Source organism: Engraulis encrasicolus, chromosome 23 (assembly GCF_034702125.1).
Source record: "Engraulis encrasicolus isolate BLACKSEA-1 chromosome 23, IST_EnEncr_1.0, whole genome shotgun sequence".
Taxonomy (NCBI): domain Eukaryota; kingdom Metazoa; phylum Chordata; class Actinopteri; order Clupeiformes; family Engraulidae; genus Engraulis; species Engraulis encrasicolus.
In genome coordinates, this window is record NC_085879.1 from 48,123,760 (window position 1) to 48,141,669 (window position 17,910).

General features: G+C 45.1%; 1 protein-coding gene and 1 long non-coding RNA gene across 3 annotated transcripts; both read left to right on the top strand.

Annotated features, from left to right (window-relative positions):
- Positions 1-11,512: 11,512 nt before the first annotated feature.
- Positions 11,513-13,234, top strand: LOC134440524 (uncharacterized). Of its 2 annotated transcripts, none has more exons than XR_010032975.1 (3): positions 11,513-11,632; positions 12,023-12,138; positions 12,911-13,234. It is a non-coding gene; the product is annotated as an uncharacterized LOC134440524 (long non-coding RNA). The 2 variants fall into 2 exon arrangements; XR_010032976.1 differs by lacking the exon at positions 12,911-13,234 and adding an exon at positions 12,556-12,587.
- A 64-nt stretch (positions 13,235-13,298) lies between these two features.
- On the top strand, positions 13,299-17,114 carry LOC134440162 (uncharacterized). The gene is made up of 4 exons (XM_063190117.1): positions 13,299-13,898; positions 14,040-14,207; positions 15,740-15,835; positions 16,753-17,114. The coding sequence occupies exons 1-4, from the start codon at positions 13,395-13,397 to the stop codon at positions 17,050-17,052; spliced, it is 1,068 nt and encodes a 355-aa protein (XP_063046187.1). The 5' UTR covers positions 13,299-13,394; the 3' UTR covers positions 17,053-17,114.
- The last annotated feature ends 796 nt before the right edge of the window (positions 17,115-17,910 follow it).

Genomic DNA, 17,910 nt, shown 5'->3' on the forward strand with positions numbered 1-17,910 from the left:
CGTCTGAGGGAGAGTCTTACACCATTTCCCAATATCAAGTGTTCTAGCCTTGGTAGTGTGTGAAGGGCCTAGAACATTTCACACTGGGAAATGGTGTTAGCCCATGAACTATTATGCTGTTTGCACGTACTCCAGCCTCTCGTTTACATGTAAACTGAGTTTCGACATCCCCTTTAAAAAATTAGATTTTTAAAATATCCCTTTAACCCACTTAGACATTGCGTCATACATTTGCTGTTACAGTACCAGAATGGCAATGATCAAGTTGTAGTGCATTGCTAAAGGCCCTGTGTTATGTCATAGTGGTGTAGTAGTACTACTATGATGACTGATCTGATATCACCAAGTATTTCCTGATCCAGGATCAACATCAAAGTTGTTGGTGATAGTATCTAGGTTTAACTACTAATTAATATTTAAGACCAGATCCAGTGCAATAGTTGAAATTCAGAAATGCAAGGTTTATTAACTTGAGAGAGGGGGAGGGGAGACCATTAGGCCCCAAAGGCCTATCCACAGGCCTCCTCACCCCCTCTCCCTGAATAGGTGTTAACAGGACAGGTAAAGCAGAAGGGCAGAACAATGCCAGTGGCTGAACTTAAAAAGACCTCCACAGGAAGTGAGGTCACATTGGATGATGTCACATACAGTGATAGTCTTAGCCAATAGCAATGGATAGGCAATTTCAAATCAGCAGTTTGGGGGAAGGGAAGTTCAGTACATCCTGATGCCATAGACAAAGGGAACTTTTATTTGGCATCTCACAGTCTAAAAGTGTTATTCAAACACGTATCAAACAATACATGGGCATTTAAATGTTATGTGTGATTGGGACAATATTTAGATTCCTTCATTGGTGCAGGATCAATGTTATAGGTGACCAATTGATCATTTGTGATTGATTATGTCATTGCCCTGCGACATGAACAATTCAAATTTCCCTCTCCCTTTTCTATCGGGACCATTTTCAGCCTGCAGGATCCGGCATGAGAGGGGACTCACAGACTTACAGAGCTCCACACGTTTTGATGACTGCTTCAGAAACACTCAACTTTCTCAAAGCAGAGGTAAGATTAATCAAAAAAATCTTTGAGTGAATTTCAAATCATTGTAGCTTACCAGCAATTGCCTTACCTGCCTACCTACCATTGTTGCTAACTATGTTAGCCCATTGGAACTACTCAAGTTGATAACTGGCTAACAAGTATACTTTCAAGAAACATACCCCTGACCCTTTAGCAATCCATTAAAATAATACTCACCACTGTTTTTTTTTTTTTTAGTTTTTAAAGATGCTTTTAACCCACCTCTGCTTTGAGAAAGTTGGGTGTTTCTGAAGCAGTCATCAGAATGTGTGGAGCTCTGTGAGTGAGTCCCCTCTCATGCATGGTCCTGCAGGCTCAAAATGGTCCCGATTGTAAAAAGGAGTGGTAAATTTGAATTTTTCATGTGTCAGGGCAATGACATCATCACTCACAAATACACTCTGATTGGCCACCTGGAACATTGATCCTGGACCAACAACTTTGATGTTGATCCTGGATCAGTAAATGCTTGGTGATATCAGATCAACCCTACTATGATAGTTGTTAACTTTTCAATAACTATTACAGTGTCCCACTGGTGGAATGTCGTCAATAACAGGGCTATGGGGGCTAAAACGCACCTGTCACACACAGGTATAGTGTTTTTGATTTTCATCTACATGCCATGCTTATACTAAAAGGATTTTTTAAAAATCCACATTCAAATATGTCCACATTGGTGTAAGCAGCACCTAAGCAGGTAAAGTTTGGGTAGCCATTGCTCAATGCTTAGTGCTCGCCTTTAGATCACAGGGTTGCCCTTTCCAGCACCTTCACCCAAGTGCCGCTGAAGAAGGCGCCTAAGGGGTCTTACACACCAGGGCGGTAAAGCATTGTGGAACGGCAGCGTTTTTTACCGGCGTCTGTGAAAATACATTGAAACATATCTGTCCTTACACACCAACCGGCGGTAGTTGAGCGTCAGCGGCGCGGGAGCCGGCTCCGCGCCGTGCTGCATTTGGAAAATAGAACTCGAGCGTATTTTTCACGCCGGTGACCGGTGGTGTCTCATTCAAATGAATGGCAAAGTAGCACGCTAGCTTTGACTGTGGGGATGGTTTTGAATAGGACTGGCCGCGCACGCCGACGCTGTCAGTGTGCAAGGCAGAGAAAAACACGGCGGCCGAAACTAAGCAGAAAGACCGCGTTCGTCCCACGACCGTTCCGTTCCGCTTTGGTATGTTTTGGCCCTAATCCCACATTACTCTAGGGCCTGTAACCACTACCCTGCACATAAAGAACTGTTTTTCGTTTTGGAAAAAAAGTGTCAGCTAAGTGTAATATTATGTAATGTAATGTAATCAGGGTTTGACACTGGCACCTGCCAATCGGCCTGCTGGTAAACTTGGCTGTGGCTGGTAACAATTTCAGTGTCACTAGTCAATTTGGCAGGTAGCTTATTCTATGGTATGACATATCAGAATAGCCTTCTGCACTTTGCCCCTTGTGTATCAATTGTTTGTATATAAGTTCAAGAAATAGCGCAGTTACTCAGTTTCTATTTGTTTTGTTTTATTTCCAAGTAGAAACCCATGTACTCATCTTCTTGCTTTAAGCACCTCATCTTCTGAGGTGAGATGTAGTGTGTCATGAAAAAAAAATGTAGCTAGAAGAATAGCTGGGTGGCTAGTGACTCAGGAAAACCACTAGCTACAGTGGCCGGCAAGCGAAAAAGTTCATGTCAAGCCCTGAATGTAATGTAACGTAAAGCTGGGCTCAAGCTACACTATGGTGCCAACTTACTGACTTTTTAGAGGAGATGCTGAAGTCCCAGGGACAGATTACTGTGTGGGCCTAGCGGGCCCTAGCCTGGTCCTGACCATCCCATAATGCTACAATTTCATTTCGTATTTGTGGTCTGGAGGTTGTTTGATCTGACGTGATTGCAGGAAGCGGGAAGGACGTTTTTGGAAAAATCAGGATAAGTTGAACAAACATGTCTGACGTCTAGCTTTGGCGATGTAGGACCGTTTAACAGACATGTCTGACAGAACATCCTACCATAGGATAAAATTACAACGTAGGACCGTTTGTCAGAACACCGGCCAAATCCTACCGCTCAACATCGCTCCACAGTCAACAGTTACCAGACGTAGTGCGGAGCCAAGTCTCTTAGCAGAAGTACGTAGGATGGTGCGCGAGGCTAAGCGAGCCCAGGCCCAGGGGCCCAAGTGCCAAGGCCCTGACATCAAAGCCTCCACACTGCATAGAGAGCACTTAATCGTTAGTATAACAATGAAGCTAAACTCCAACACTGAATCAAAATCTGCTCTAAAAGCATCGGGCTGCCCATAGCACACTTATTCCATCTTGCACTCTGGTGAATTTTACATTCATTTTAAAGTGGTTTATAGGTAGATTTGATGATGTTTTATCGTGTACCATAGACTTCCATTGCTACGCTCAATATGGCTATACTGTTAAACTAGGCAAAGCAAAACAAGTAGAGAACAAAAAATCCTGTCTTCTCATATTTTTCCAGAACTTCGCTTCATATGAGCAATTTCCTAAAATGAGGTGGACCGTTCCTTTCACACAACATCATCAGGTTAAAGGTGGAGATGCATCAATACTCTCACATGCCAAAGACACTAAAAATCAGCATAGACATAGACCATCAGCATAAATCTCATCCTCTCAGGCAGTCCTGCCTGTACACTCGCTTACTTGGACGGTATTTTTATCCTTAATGGATATTCCTGAACTGAATGCATGACAAGGAAGACAAGATGACAAGGAACAAAAAAAAGCTTCACCAGCCAAGTTAAAAGTTTACAAGTTAAAACAACATCAGTAAATTATGGGTTGAAACGCATCAATACCACCACAAACCAACAAGACGAGAAAAGAAAGATGATCAGAATACATCTCTGTCAGTCATTTAAGTCAAACTTCTTGACTACTCTCTCTCTCTCTCAGCCTGATGGTCTTTTTTATGAATTGTAAAGGATATTCCTGAACGGTCTTTGTACTGTATGTACTGCAAGCCTTACTAGAAACATCCTTGAAAAAAAGAAAAACTTAATTCACGGTAGAAAGAAAAGGGTTATGTAAGGAGCAAGGTTAAAAAGTTCAACAGCATCCATACCTGAAGGGTTGAACTTGTTGGTTTGCGTTGGTTTGTCTGTCTGCCTGTTTGTCTGTCTGTCAGCAGGATAACACAAAAAAAGTCATAAACGGATTTGGAGGAATTGTTGGAAATGCCAAGCGGAACAAGGTTCTACACCATTGAAAGGTTCTGCACCATTGCGGAATAGGGAGAATTTTGACATTCCCGGTTACATTCCATGTCCTGTACATTTACATTGTGAACAAATGATGGTGCAAAAAAATATTTAGTAAATTCATTCATTTTGACTGAAATCTTTCAATGGCGACAAAACACAGCAGCTGCTACACCAAAGTTAGCCACCGCACAGTTGATGCTGATAGAGTCAGACAAGTTTGTAGAGTTTTTTGAAAGCACCTTCAAAAACTCTGTTTGCGTTTAAAACGGATTCAATAAAATCCATATACGACACTGAATTTGACTTAGGGGGTGCCATATCCCTTAACATGTAAGTAACAAATTAAGATCATTAACACTTAGGTCAGTGGTTCTCAACCTGGGGTGCGCCAGAGATTTCAGGGGGTGCGCGGAATTTTGTTTTTGTTGAGGTTGTGAACAAAATTGGGCTTGCGACATTATAATTAGGCCAAACCAAGACCAAATTAAAACATGTTGTGGTCCCCATGTAAAGGTATTAAGATATTGATTAGTGGTCTCAAGCAAGAATCACTTAAATCCTTTTTTAGTGCGCGTATACACGTGTAGAAGTTTGGGTTGGGGGTTCACAGCTTGTCTTGGGCACAGGTCAGGGGGTGCTTTAAGAAAAAAAGGTTAAGAACCACTGATTTAGGTGACCGTAGGCTTATAACAGAGGCTCTGCGCTAAGAGGTCAAAAGGTGACTTGTTTAATGACATCAGTAAGAGACTGAAGCACATAAATACTACCCTGCATCAAGTACAAACAAAAAGTTAACATAAAAATTACATCAGACATAGAAAATCACCACAAATCCCTGACGGAGTCTCTGACTGTTCTCCCACAGACTGCGATGGTATTTTTATCTTTAATGGTTATTCCTGAACTGACATTGCACATACACTACAGCACATACTGTGTGGCAGGAGGCTTCTGGGATCTGATGATAAGCTCAGACAGGGCTGGACTGGCCATCTGGCATAGTGGACATTTCCCAGTGGGCCCTACACCCTCATTTCTTTTTTACATTTCTGAGAATAGGAGCCCGTAGAAGGATCAGGAAGCGCGCTCAACACCTTGTTTTCTTGTACTTTGCACTGGGTGCTTAGCTTTGTCAATGAATGAACTCAAATCTCAAAAGAGAGTGAATAAAGAAGCACTCATCAGATTTCTTTTTTCAATTTTAATCGAAGAAGGGTGTAAGCCCGAAACGTCTGTGATGTGAGGCGATTAAAAATGAAAAAAGAAATCTGATGAGTGCTTCTTTATTCACTTTCTTTTGAGAATAGGAGCCCACAAGGGTGCGGGGTCCACCGGTGAGTCAGTTCTGCACCATTACACAATTATGAGGGGCCCCTATAGCCGTGGTAAGGAAACAAAGAAAGAAACAAAAGCACTTTAGCCGAAAGTGCCCGGGCCCTATTTCTCCCCCTGGCCAGCCCTGGGCTCAGATGCTTCTCGGATCTGATGGTAGGCTCAGATGCATCCAGCACGTACAGTACAAAAGATCAAAGATTTCCACTGAATCACCGAGTTAGTTTTTCTTCTTTTGCCTCGTTTCTTTATCCCTTTGGGAAACCGTGTTACACAGTCTTTAAAAAAAAAAGACTCACAGGAAATAGAGAGTGAGGGGAAGCTATAGGAGAATAAGCAGACAGGGGGATTCAGATTAAACGGATGAAGAAAGAACAAACTGATATCCATCATTTCTTGGAAGGGCCCCGGTGCATAATGCGCAAGCGATGAAGAACTCTCCTCTCCTCTCCTCCCCTCTCCTCTTCTCTTCTCTCCTCTCCTCTCCTCTCCTCCCCTCTCCTCTCCTCCCCTCTCCTCTCCTCCCCTCTCCTCTCCTCTCCATTCATCTCCTCTCCCCTCCTCTCATGTCCTATCTTCTCGTCTCTCTTCTCTCCCCATTTTCTCTCCACCTCTCCTGCCCTCTCCTCTCCTCTCCTCTCGTCTCTTCTTCTCAATCTTCTTTTCTCTCCTCCTTCCCTCCTCCCCTCCCCTCTCCTCTCCTCGCCCTCATATCCTCCTTCCCTCCTCCCCCTCCTCTCCTCTCCTCTCCTCTCCTCTCCTCTCCTCTCCTCTCCTCTCCTGCCCTCTCCTCTTCTCTCCCCTCTCCCTTCCCCTCCCCTCTCCTCTCCTCCTCTCTCCTCTCCTCTCCTCTCTTTTCCTTTCATCTTTTCTTCCTCTCCTCCCCTCCCCTCTCCTCTCCTCTTCTCTCCTCTCCTCTCCTCTCCTCTCCTCTCCTCTCCTCTCCACACCTCTCCTCTCTTCTCTCCTCTCCTCTCCTCTCCTCTCCTCTCCTCTCCTCCTTCCCTCCTCTCTCCTCTCCTTGTCTACTCTCCTGTCCTGAGTGGAGGTGCAAAACGCACACCAGAAAAGGAGGTGCTGGCTACCAGTAAAACACTTGCAAGAGGAGAGAAGTGCTGCACACTCCCGAGTTGTAGCCATGAACAGTTTATTTATTTATGCAACTCAAGACTGTGCAGCACATCTCTCCTCCTGTCCTACCTCCTCTTGCAGTGTGATCCTCTCTTGACCTTCTCTCCCCTCTCTTCTCTCCTCCCCCTCTTCTCTCTCTTCTCTCTCTCCCCTTCTCTTCTTCTCTCCCCTCTCTTCTCTCCTCCCCCTCTTCTCTCTCTTCTCTCTCTCTCTCCTCTCACTCTCCCTCCCTCTGTCCTCTCTTCCCCCTCCTCTCTCCCCACTCTCCTCTCCTCTCCCCCCCTCTTCTCTCTCTCTCTCCTCCTCTTCTCTCTTCTCTCTCTCTCTCTCTCTCTCTTCTCTCTCTCTCTCCTCTCACTCTCCCTCCCTCTGTCCTCTCTTCCCCCTCCTCTCTCCCCTCTCTCCTCTCCCCTCTCCCCCCTCTTCTCTCTATCTCTCATCTACTCTCCTCTCCCCTTCTCTTCTCCTCTCCTCTCCCTCTTTCCTCTCCTCTCCTCTCCCTCTCCTCTCCCTCTCTTCTTCTATCCTCTCCTCTCCCCCACTCTTATCTCATCTTCTCTCCACCTCTCTAATTCTGTCCTCTCCCCTTGCCGTTAACCCCACACTTTCCTCTTTCTCCTCTATCTTCTCTCCTCTCCCCGACTTTCTCCGCTCTCTTCACCACTGTGATCTCCTCTGTTCTCCATCTCCCCTCCCTCCTCTCTTCCCCCTCTTCTCGCTCTCCCCTCTCCCTATCTTCTCTCTCTCCCCTCTCTCCTCTCTTAAACCCCCTCTTACCCTTCCTCTCCCTCCTCTCTCCCCCCTCTTCTCTCTCCCCCCTCTCCCTCTCTTTTCTCTCCCCCTCTTCTCTCCTTCTCTCTCCTCTCCTCTTCTCTCCTCTCCCCACTCTCTCTGCTCTCTTCTCCTCAATGTTCTCCTCTCTTAATCCTCCTCTCCCCTCTTCTCCCTCTCCCCTCTCTTCCCCCTCTTCTCTCTCTCCGCTCTCTTCTCCTCAATGCTCTCCTCTTTTAATCCTCCTCTCCCCCCCTCTCTCTTCTTCCCATCTCTCCTCTCTCTCCCCTCTCTTCCCCCTCTTCTCTCTCTCCCTCTCTTCTATCTCTCCCCTCTCTCCTCTCTTCCCCCTGTTCTCTCCCCTATCTCCTCTCTTCTCCCTCTTCTCTCTCTCTCCTCTCTTCTCCCTCTTCTCTCTCTCCCTCTCTTCCTGTTCAGCGTTGAGTGCCGGGGCCTCTAATGACTCTAACAGAAGTCTCTGGCATGTTTGCGCCACACTGCTAGAGCCATTAAGCATGCACGCACACACACGCACATACACACACAAGCACACACACACACACACACACACACACACACACACACACACACACACACACACACACACACACACACACACACACACACACACACACACACACACACACACACACACACATTCACCACTGCATATAGGCTACTTTGCGTGCATGTCCAACTGAACGACCCCTGAACACAAACAGCACTGCGTAGCCCCCCACTCTGTGCTGAAGTCTTAACTAGCCAACCACAGGGCCGGATTAAGAAAACCCAGGGCCCCCCTAGGCTACAGGTTGCTGCAGGCAAATTCCATAACAAAATTACATAGACGGCGTCATAATTCCAACCCAAGAGGTGTATTATTAAGATTTAAAACTCTACCTGACACGGCAGACAGAAGTTATCAATACCATTTCTTCTTACATTTCTCCAATTATGCTTACTTAGTTTTTCTCCTTTGGTCAACTGGGCCCCCCTGGCTGGTGGGGGTCCCTAGGCCACAGCCATATCTAGCCTGTGGTGGGGGTCCCTAGGCCACAGCCATATCTAGCCTGTGGTGGGGGCCCCTAGGCTGCAGACACATCTAGCCTGTGGTGGGGGGCCCTAGGCCACAGCCATATCTAGCCTGTGGTGGGGGTCCCTAGGCCACAGCCATATCTAGCCTGTGGTGGGGGTCCCTAGGCCACAGCCATATCTAGCCTGTGGTGGGGGCCCCTAGGCTGCAGCCATATCTAGCCTGTGGTGCACTGTAAACCCTAACAGTAAATGGAACGTATTAATTGTATCAATCAGGACTTAAAACCGGATACTTGCCTATTTTTTAGCTGACCCAACAATAAACTTATACGTTTTCTGATCAAGACACAACGTTTTCGTTGTGGTGAAAATAATGTATGAGTAAACATTGCCGGTTTACTATATAACTATGAGCATTCTGTCAAACGTGAGGTATGACGTCATCGACGTGGTTTACGTGCAGTCACGCACTGCCACGCACGGTCTACCAAGATCAAGATGGAGGATCCGCGAGACCGCTTGGATCGGTTTGGCAGCCAGTACTAACCCTCATTTTGGAAAATAAGAGTGGACGCCCAATTGTTTTTCGGTGTAAGGTAAGTAGTTTTAGTAGTAAGGTTGTAGTAGTAAAGCTTTTAGTAGTTTTGGACTTTGATAATAACATTTGCATGCACTGTGAGCTTAAGGCTGCTGTTTTATTAGCAAGCTAACTTCACTCGGTCTTTGGTTATGGACAAAGCTAATAACAGCTAAAACTTACATTTGAACTCGAAAATAAAATCGCTTGTCTGTCCTAAATGTAAAACAAAGAAATATTGGGTTGTCCAGTTCCTTCTCTGTATTTTTTTATTCGGGATGCAATGACTGTGCTGTGTTTGGCGTGCTGCGTAAAATGTCGGTTTTTCCAGTGTAATATCATGCACCTGTATGTTTATACCTTTTAAGTCTAAAGCTAAGATCTACACCAAGCTTATTTTGTATTGCATTAACATTTTTCGAATTCGGTTTTTGCATAAAGAAGCTAAGCGCGTAGGGCAAGGTTAATGACCGCTAACTGAAGCCAAGTCTGACGGTGTAGCAATGAAATGCTTTCGTGTACCAATTGTCTATGAGAAGACAGCAAGAAAGAAATGCATAAGCAGGTTTCGTTGTGTTTTAAAAAAATATATATATATATTTTGTGGCGTTCATGTCTTTGTCCGTGTACATGCAAGTCTCGAAGGCGAGGAAGCGTGATCTGTGCACTCCTTCGATTACCTGACGCCATGCATGCGTTTTTGCAAACTAGACACGTTATCGGCATGCGTGCAATCTATCGGCTATTAGCGTGTGCATGCAATGGCAAAGGTAATGGCAGCTAAAATGCAGGCATGCAAATAAAATAAAGCGTGTACAGCATGGAAATCAATGGAGTGCGGATGTTCATTCGCTTGGTGTTTTCGGCTCCAGATATAGAGCAAACATTGCAACAAAAACAACGTGGAAAAGAGGGGAACCCCAGGGCACGAGTAGAGGGTGGGTAATTCATGAAATATTCAACATGTGTTCGTCTCTAGTGCTGCTTCAGTTAGTCTCCAGTGCTGGATTTACAAGTTTTGTAGCTATATGGAGAATACAGCCGTAACTGAAACAATCGAAAGCAAGTCCGACGACGACTACCAGCTGAGCAACCACTTCGCTGTAGCTCAGTGGGTGGTAGACTTGTTGCCTGACTTTCCCCTCTGTGCGCTATTAATGACCACACCAGGGGTGGAACTGAACTCTGAACAAGAACCTTTCTTTACCTGACAAAATGTGTGGCATTCTTATCCCTGCCATACACTGCCGCTCTCTCTCTCTCTCTCTCTCTCTCTCTCTCTCTCTCTCTCTCTCTCTCTGTGTGTCTCTAGAGTATAATGTCCCCTGCATCCTTCATTTGTCACCTTTTTTGTGTTTTTTTGTCCATAGATCCTGATTCGGACTCTGGCTTGTAGAGGCTCTAGCTGTTTACAGTCTGTTGTTCCCTGCTAACAGCGGCAGTAGCCCTCCAGCCCACTGAGAGTTCTTGCTGAAGCCCCTCAGCTGCAGCCCAGCATCAGGTAACTGAACTCACACACACACACACACAGACACGTGCATGCAAGAGGTTGTAGATGCAGACAGTTCATGGGTGCACAGAGTGTGGCAAATGTTGGATCAAGGCTGTGCTTATTAACACTAACCAAGTAGTGATGTGTGTTGCATGCCAGGCATGCTGGTTAGTTAGACAGAAAAAGAGTCATTTCTTGCCCACCACGGATGGGTCCTTCAACCACCTCACCGTACATTTACAATTGCTGCCTGTTTTGGTTGAGATCTGGCATTTGATTGTCTTTTTAGCATCACTTGGTTATTTTTACATATTTGTAGTGAGTGGTACACGTGTTGAGTCTCTGGATGCTATCTGCTTTTTTGTCCGTAGATCCTGATTTTGACTCTGGCTTGTAGAGGCTCTAGCTGTTTCCAGTCTGTGGTTCCCTGTCAACAGCGGCAGCAGCCCTCCAGCCCCTTCTCCCCTCATCTGCAGCCCAGCATCAGGTAACTGAACACACACGCGCACACACGCACACACACACACACACACACCAACCTAAGACTCATAATCTAGGTATACAGACTGATTAAAGATGTGTTTTGAACATAACATGAACACTGTATTCCCCCATTGCTGGTAGACTTGTTGCCTGACTTTCCCCTCTGTGTGCTATTAATGACCACACCAGGGGTGGAACTGAACTCTTTGTGGCATTCTTATCCCTGCCATACTCTGTCTCTCTCTGTCTCTCTCTCTCTCTCTCTCTCTCTCTCTCTCTCTCTCTCTCTCTCTCTCTCTCTGTCTCTAGAGTATAGTGTCCTGCATCCTTCATTCGTCACCTTTTTTGTGTTTTTTTTTTTTCTCCATAGATCCTGATTCGGACTCTGGCTTGTCGAGACTCTAGCTGTTTAGTCTGTTGTTCCCTGCTAACAGCGGCAGTAGCCCTCCAGCCCACTGAGAGTTCTTGCTGAAGCCCCTCAGCTGCAGCCCAGCATCAGGTAACTGAACTCACACACACACACACTCTCACACACACACACACACACACGTGCATGCAAGAGGTTGTAGATGCATACAGTTCATGGGTGCACAGAGTGTGGCAAATGTTGGATCAAGGCTGTGCTTATTAACACTGACCAAGTAGTGATGTGTGGTGCATGCCAGGCATGCTGGTTAGTTAGACAGAAAAAGAGTTATTTCTTGCCCACCACGGATGGGTCCTTCAACCACCTCACCGTACATTTACAATTAATGCCTGTTTTGGTTGAGATCTGGCATTTGAGTGTAAAAATGATTGTCTTTTTAGCATCACTTGGTTATTTTTACATATTTGTAGTGAGTGGTACACGTGTTGAGGCTCTGGATGCTATCTGCTTTTTTGTCCGTAGATCCTGATTTTGACTCTGGCTTGTAGAGGCTCTAGCTGTTTCCAGTCTGTGGTTCCCTGTCAACAGCGGCAGCAGCCCTCCAGCCCCTTCTCCCCTCATCTGCAGCCCAGCATCAGGTAACTGAACACGCGCACGCACACACACACACACACACACACACCCACACACACACACACACACATACACACACACACACACACCAACACACCAACCTAAGACTCATAATCTAGGTATACGGACTGATTAAAGATGTGTTTTGAACATAACATGAACACTGTATTCCCCCATTGCTGGTAGACTTGTTGCCTGACTTTCCCCTCTGTGTGCTATTAATGACCACACCAGGGGTGGAACTGAACTCTGTGTGGCATTCTTATCCCTGCCATACACTGCCTCTCTCTCTCTCTCTGTGTCTCTCTCTCTCTCTCTGTCTCTCTCTGTCTCTCTCTCTCTCTGTCTCTGTCTCTAGAGTATAGTGTCCCCTGCGTCCTTCATTCGTCACCTTTTTGTGTTTTTTTTTTTTTTGTCCATAGATCCTGATTCGGACTCTGGCTTCTAGAGGCTCTAGCTGTTTAATCTGTTGTTCCCTGCTAACAGCGGCAGTAGCCCTCCAGCCCACTGAGAGTTCTTGCTGAAGCCCCTCAGCTGCAGCCCAGCATCAGGTAACTGAACTCACACACACACACACACACACACACACACACACACACACACACGTGTGCACGCAAGAGGTTGTAGATGCAGACAGTTCATGAGTGCACAGAGGCGATATATATTCATTAACTGAGAAATATGTCCTCACCTTTTGGGCTTCATTCCTTTTGATGGTGTATTTATTAAATTGTTTCTTTAATGCTTGACACTTAAATATTTCATTTACTTTTTCAGTGTCAAAAACCGAAAAGAGATGGCAGCCCCCCAGAAGTTTCTGCTCCGTGTTTATCTGCACACAGATACTGCCATGAAGCTCACTCTAAATAGCCGCCCAAAGTCTGTGGAAGAGCTGAAAATTATAATGCAGTACAAATTCAAGCCAAGACTCGACGGTAGTGACTTCACCATCCAATACGAAGACCCTGACTTTGATGGGCAATTAAGTGTCCTAGTGGACATAGATGAGCTGCCAGAGAAGGGGACACTGAAAGTGATTAGGTTGGAGAGTGACGATAGTTCTTCTTGTGGCAGTTCTGACACTGACATACTGCCCCATGTACCATTTAGTCAGCGGCAAAAGAATTGGTCTGATGTTTTTCCTGTTCCAACATTCAACCACGAAGTTGAGCATGTCCTTGACCAGGGTAACTTCGTCTTCCAGACATCTGGCAAGCCAACTAGATTAACACGTTCCCAGAAGCACAATGTGCTCGAAATAATGGCACAGACTATTTACAGCTTCAAGCCATACCCTAGCAATACTGATCTTTGTAAGGCTTCGGAAGCATTGATTACTGCCCACCCATGCCTCAAAGAACTTGGAAGCAAGACTGGCTGGTACGGCTGGAAGGTCAGTTTGGCCTTCAAGATGGGTAACTACAGACAGAAACTGGCCAAATCGGGGTGTGCTGAGGTGTCCATCAATGCAGGAAAGAGAAGCAAGAACAACCCTGACAGCGATCACCCCCATGCCAATATTAAGCGAGCTCGTAGGTCGGAAGTGAACTTCCTACCCAACTTCCCAACTGGTGAAAACCAGGCCAGTCTTGACCTGATGAGACTCGAGATAATTGAAGAGACTGACAAGTCGGAGAAGAATTTGCAATTCATCGAAAAGCTGATGCAGACAACCTTCGCTTTACGACGACAAGACATCATCAAAAGTCAATTGCCAGTAAAGGACTTGCTGCGCAGCTGGCCAGCTCTGCAGTTGGAATCGCAGGTAACATGCTTTTCTCTCTGTCCAAACTCAAATCAGTTGTGATGGTGTTCAGCGTGTGACTGCAATCTAAAAAAAACCCAATAAACATGTATTGATCCTGTCTATTCTATATGTTTGTGTTTGTGTTTTATATGTCTGCAGGTTCTCTCAGAATTCCATCGTATCACTAATGTGAACCTGCGCAGCACATTCTACGCTGAACTTGACAGACACACACCACGACTCCTCAACTTATACAGACAAAAGGCAGTACGCACCGGCAAGTTGGCGGAGGCTCTACGGGCTACCCTCGCCGCTTATGATCTTCAGGTATGTCTAAGATTAACTTGGCATGTCCATGACTACATTTTACATCAAGTATATCTAAGTATTGGCCCTACCGTGGCTCTAACGGTAGGGTACTTAACTATCATGCCGGCGACCTGGGTTTGATTCCGGCCCGGGTCATTTGCAGATCCCTCCCCGTCTCTCTCGCCTCTCATTTCCTGTCCATCCTTAATTATCCTGTCCCGAATACAGGCAAAAAGCCCCAAATATCTTAAAAAAAGCAAAAGCAAGTATTTTGGCCAATCCATATGTGTTTTAGCAACTTGCATTGATGAAAATTAAGATTAATACGACTTCGATTTAAAGAGCTCTTTATGATACCGCCCATCCCCCAACCACCGTGACTAACAAATGCTCTGTGGGACACACTGGTTTATTGAGCATTCAGTGCAGACAAGCATTATGAGTTCACATTTTTCTTACTTTGTGTTATTCATAGAACTAGAACACCAGATGTCGCAGTCAATCTTTTGAAACTTACGTAGGAGTCCTGCCAATGTCAACATTCAGTTGTATTGCTGATGCTACCCTTGACTTGTTAGTACCTGATGACACAGCAACTTTTTTGTTCTGGTCCTGTAATGGGTGTAAAGGTGTCTGCTAATGTTGCATAACATTTGGGATGATATTTGTATGTAAACAAGACACGGCCCCATTAGTGGGGTCAGAGTCTCAAAAAGGGCTGAAAAGCAAATGCTGCATTTGTAATGGCATGTCAAGAATAGCGTGAGCATTACATCTGCGTGTTGAAATCGACAGGAATTCTCCTTTAATGCTGGTTGTTGATGCTGGGCGTCATCATCATGGTACAGGTTCCTATGGTTTCAGACTGCCACTTACTGGATCATTTGCTGATTACCTTGTCACCAATTGCTGGTCATTCAAGATTATTTTAATTGGTCCCGAAGGAAATTTGTCTTGGACTTAAATTCAAGCAATGGACTGATTCATGTCAATAGACAAAGGTAGTTTACATGAAATCTAGTGTTCTACATCTGTTATTACACAGAGACATGCCAAAGAATCTGTTAGGTGATGGTGGTCATACAGTACTCAAAAAAATGGAACACCAAAACCAGGCAATGGAACTTCACGTCAATTATACTTTTATCAGCCTGTCCAGTTAGGAACCAACATTCAAAGCCAATTCATTTTGCCTACTGTTGTGCCAATTTATTAAGCAATGAGTAGATGTATATTAGAAGTAATCACCAAAAAACGGCCCAAAATAGTAATTCTGCAGATGGTTTCCTCCATTTTTCATCCTTTCTGACCATTTTTTTTGGTCACATGTGGATTTTGTTACTGTCCCAACCCAGGAAGTACCATGAGGGCACTGAAGTGACTTGGGTAGTGCTGCTCAACTGATCTCACAGAAGTATGATTGTATGACAGGAGGAGTTACATTGCTTTGGTTTTGGTACTCCCTTTATTTTTTTTGGAGCAGTGTATTTTTGAGAGGGTCTACATGGCAGTACTATATATTTGTGCAATTTTTATTTTTGTCAATCAAGGAAGAACATGATGTCATCTCGAGACGCACCCTGTCGCTGTGTGCCCTGCCGGTGTACCTGCGAGAAGATGGATCTGCCTTCTTTCAGACATTCAATGTAAGTACTGGTTACCATCCATAAATGTACAATACATCATCCAAAGCTGAGTTCATTTGTTTCCCCCTCCCTTTGGGTCAACGGTCTGGGTGACCTTGGTAGCTCTATCACTTCACTCATATTAATAATATAACATGGTTTGCACATTTTCATTTGCGTAACAATGTTCATCTCTGCCCATCCCTCAGCTCCCACACAATCTCCATCCTTGTCACTGCTTATCTTGATTATTGTAACTAGCAAATCCCTCCATAAGCTCCATAATGCTCATTATCCAACATAGGACTGTCTCTTCAGCCTGATCTCTCAGAATTCTGTGGAATGGACACGGATCTTTGGGACACGAAATCCGTGTCAGTTTCACAGATTTTGCCAAAAAGATTTTGGAATTGTTTTCCGTGACTCACGGAAGTGCTTTCTATATTCCCACAGCACTGTGTTAAGTCTATCATTAGAAAATAGATACATATAAATTCTAATAATAAAAGAATGCTAGAGCAATTTAAGTTGTGCCCTGACCAAAACAATCCCTTACCTTAACTTGTCAGTAAAGACATGTTTTTGAGAAAGCCCATCAACCAACTCTGGAAAAGGTATATCAAATTCATGTAATCAACGAAAGAATACTAGCTATGCCCAGACCAAAACAATCCCTAACCCTAACCTGTCAGTAATAAATGTTTTTTGAGAAAAAAATTATTGGAAATTAGAAATCCTGAGAAAACAAGACTGTGGGAATATAGAGAAAGCACTTCCGTGTGTCCATCACGGAAAACAATTCCGTGTCTAGGGGCACGGAATTTTGGCAAAATCCATTCCATGGAATTCTGAGATCATCTTGGTAAACATATCCAGATTGTCAAATGACTATCTTCCTAGTGTAGCCAACAGGTAATTATGTTGATTGTGTTTTGCAGGAGGAGGAGGAGCCTGATTACCATGATGTCCCTCTTGCTCTTGGCATAACTGGCGCAGACCCCTTCAGCTGCAAGAAGTTTACAGTCGTCATTGAAGGCAATGCTGTTTTTAACGAGGTTCCCACAATTCCAGATTCATTTATGTTGTTGTTTGGGCTGACTTATGTGTTCAATTTGGAATACCCTAAGAGCCTCTTGAACACATTCACAATGATCCAGAAAATGTTTGTTTGTCTGGATGATGGCAAACCACTCAAACCCTGCCTAATGACTTTGAAAGAAGATTTGCTACTGCAGTAGTGCGTGTTTGTAACATTTGCGCGCGCGCACACACACACACACACACACACACACACACACACACACACACACACACATGCTCATGTCACACAGCACCCTCTAGATTTGCTACTGCAGTAGTGCGCTTTAGTAGCATTTGCACACACTCTCTCACACACACACACACACGTATGCTCATGTCACACGACGCCCTTTAGATTGGCTACTGCAGTAGTGCACGTTAGTAGCATTTGCACACGCACGCACGCACGCGCGCGCATATGCTCATGTCACACGGAACCCTCTAGATTTGCTACTGCAGTAGTGCGCGTTACTAGCATTGCGCGCGCACACACACGCGCTCATGCCACTTGGCACCCTCTACACAGCGGCTGAAATATAGCTGAAGCGGCGGAACAGGGACCTGTTACCTGCCAGTTGTACTGTACAGTATTCGAATGCCATACTTACCAGAATGCTTCAACTTTTTTTCTCTCTCTATAGTACAATACACATACATCAGCTTATTCCCCGCATTTAGGACCTCAGGGCCATTACTTAAACAGACAAACACTCACACATAAGTTAGGCTTATTCCCCGCATACATGACCACACGCGGGCTCACCCACACGCAAACAAACATACGCAGTTGGATGTATGTCTTTTTCTAGCTGTGTTGATTTGGAGGCGAATAACTATAGCAAATGCGTGCATGCACACCACACAGACACACACACACACACACACGTGCACACACTTGCATACGTATGCAAGGGGATTTCTTGAGCCAGTACCTTTAGACGTAGACACCAACACAGATGGACGACTCGCACTGCCTGATATTGCCAAGGTATACATGGGACAGAAAAAGGACAGCC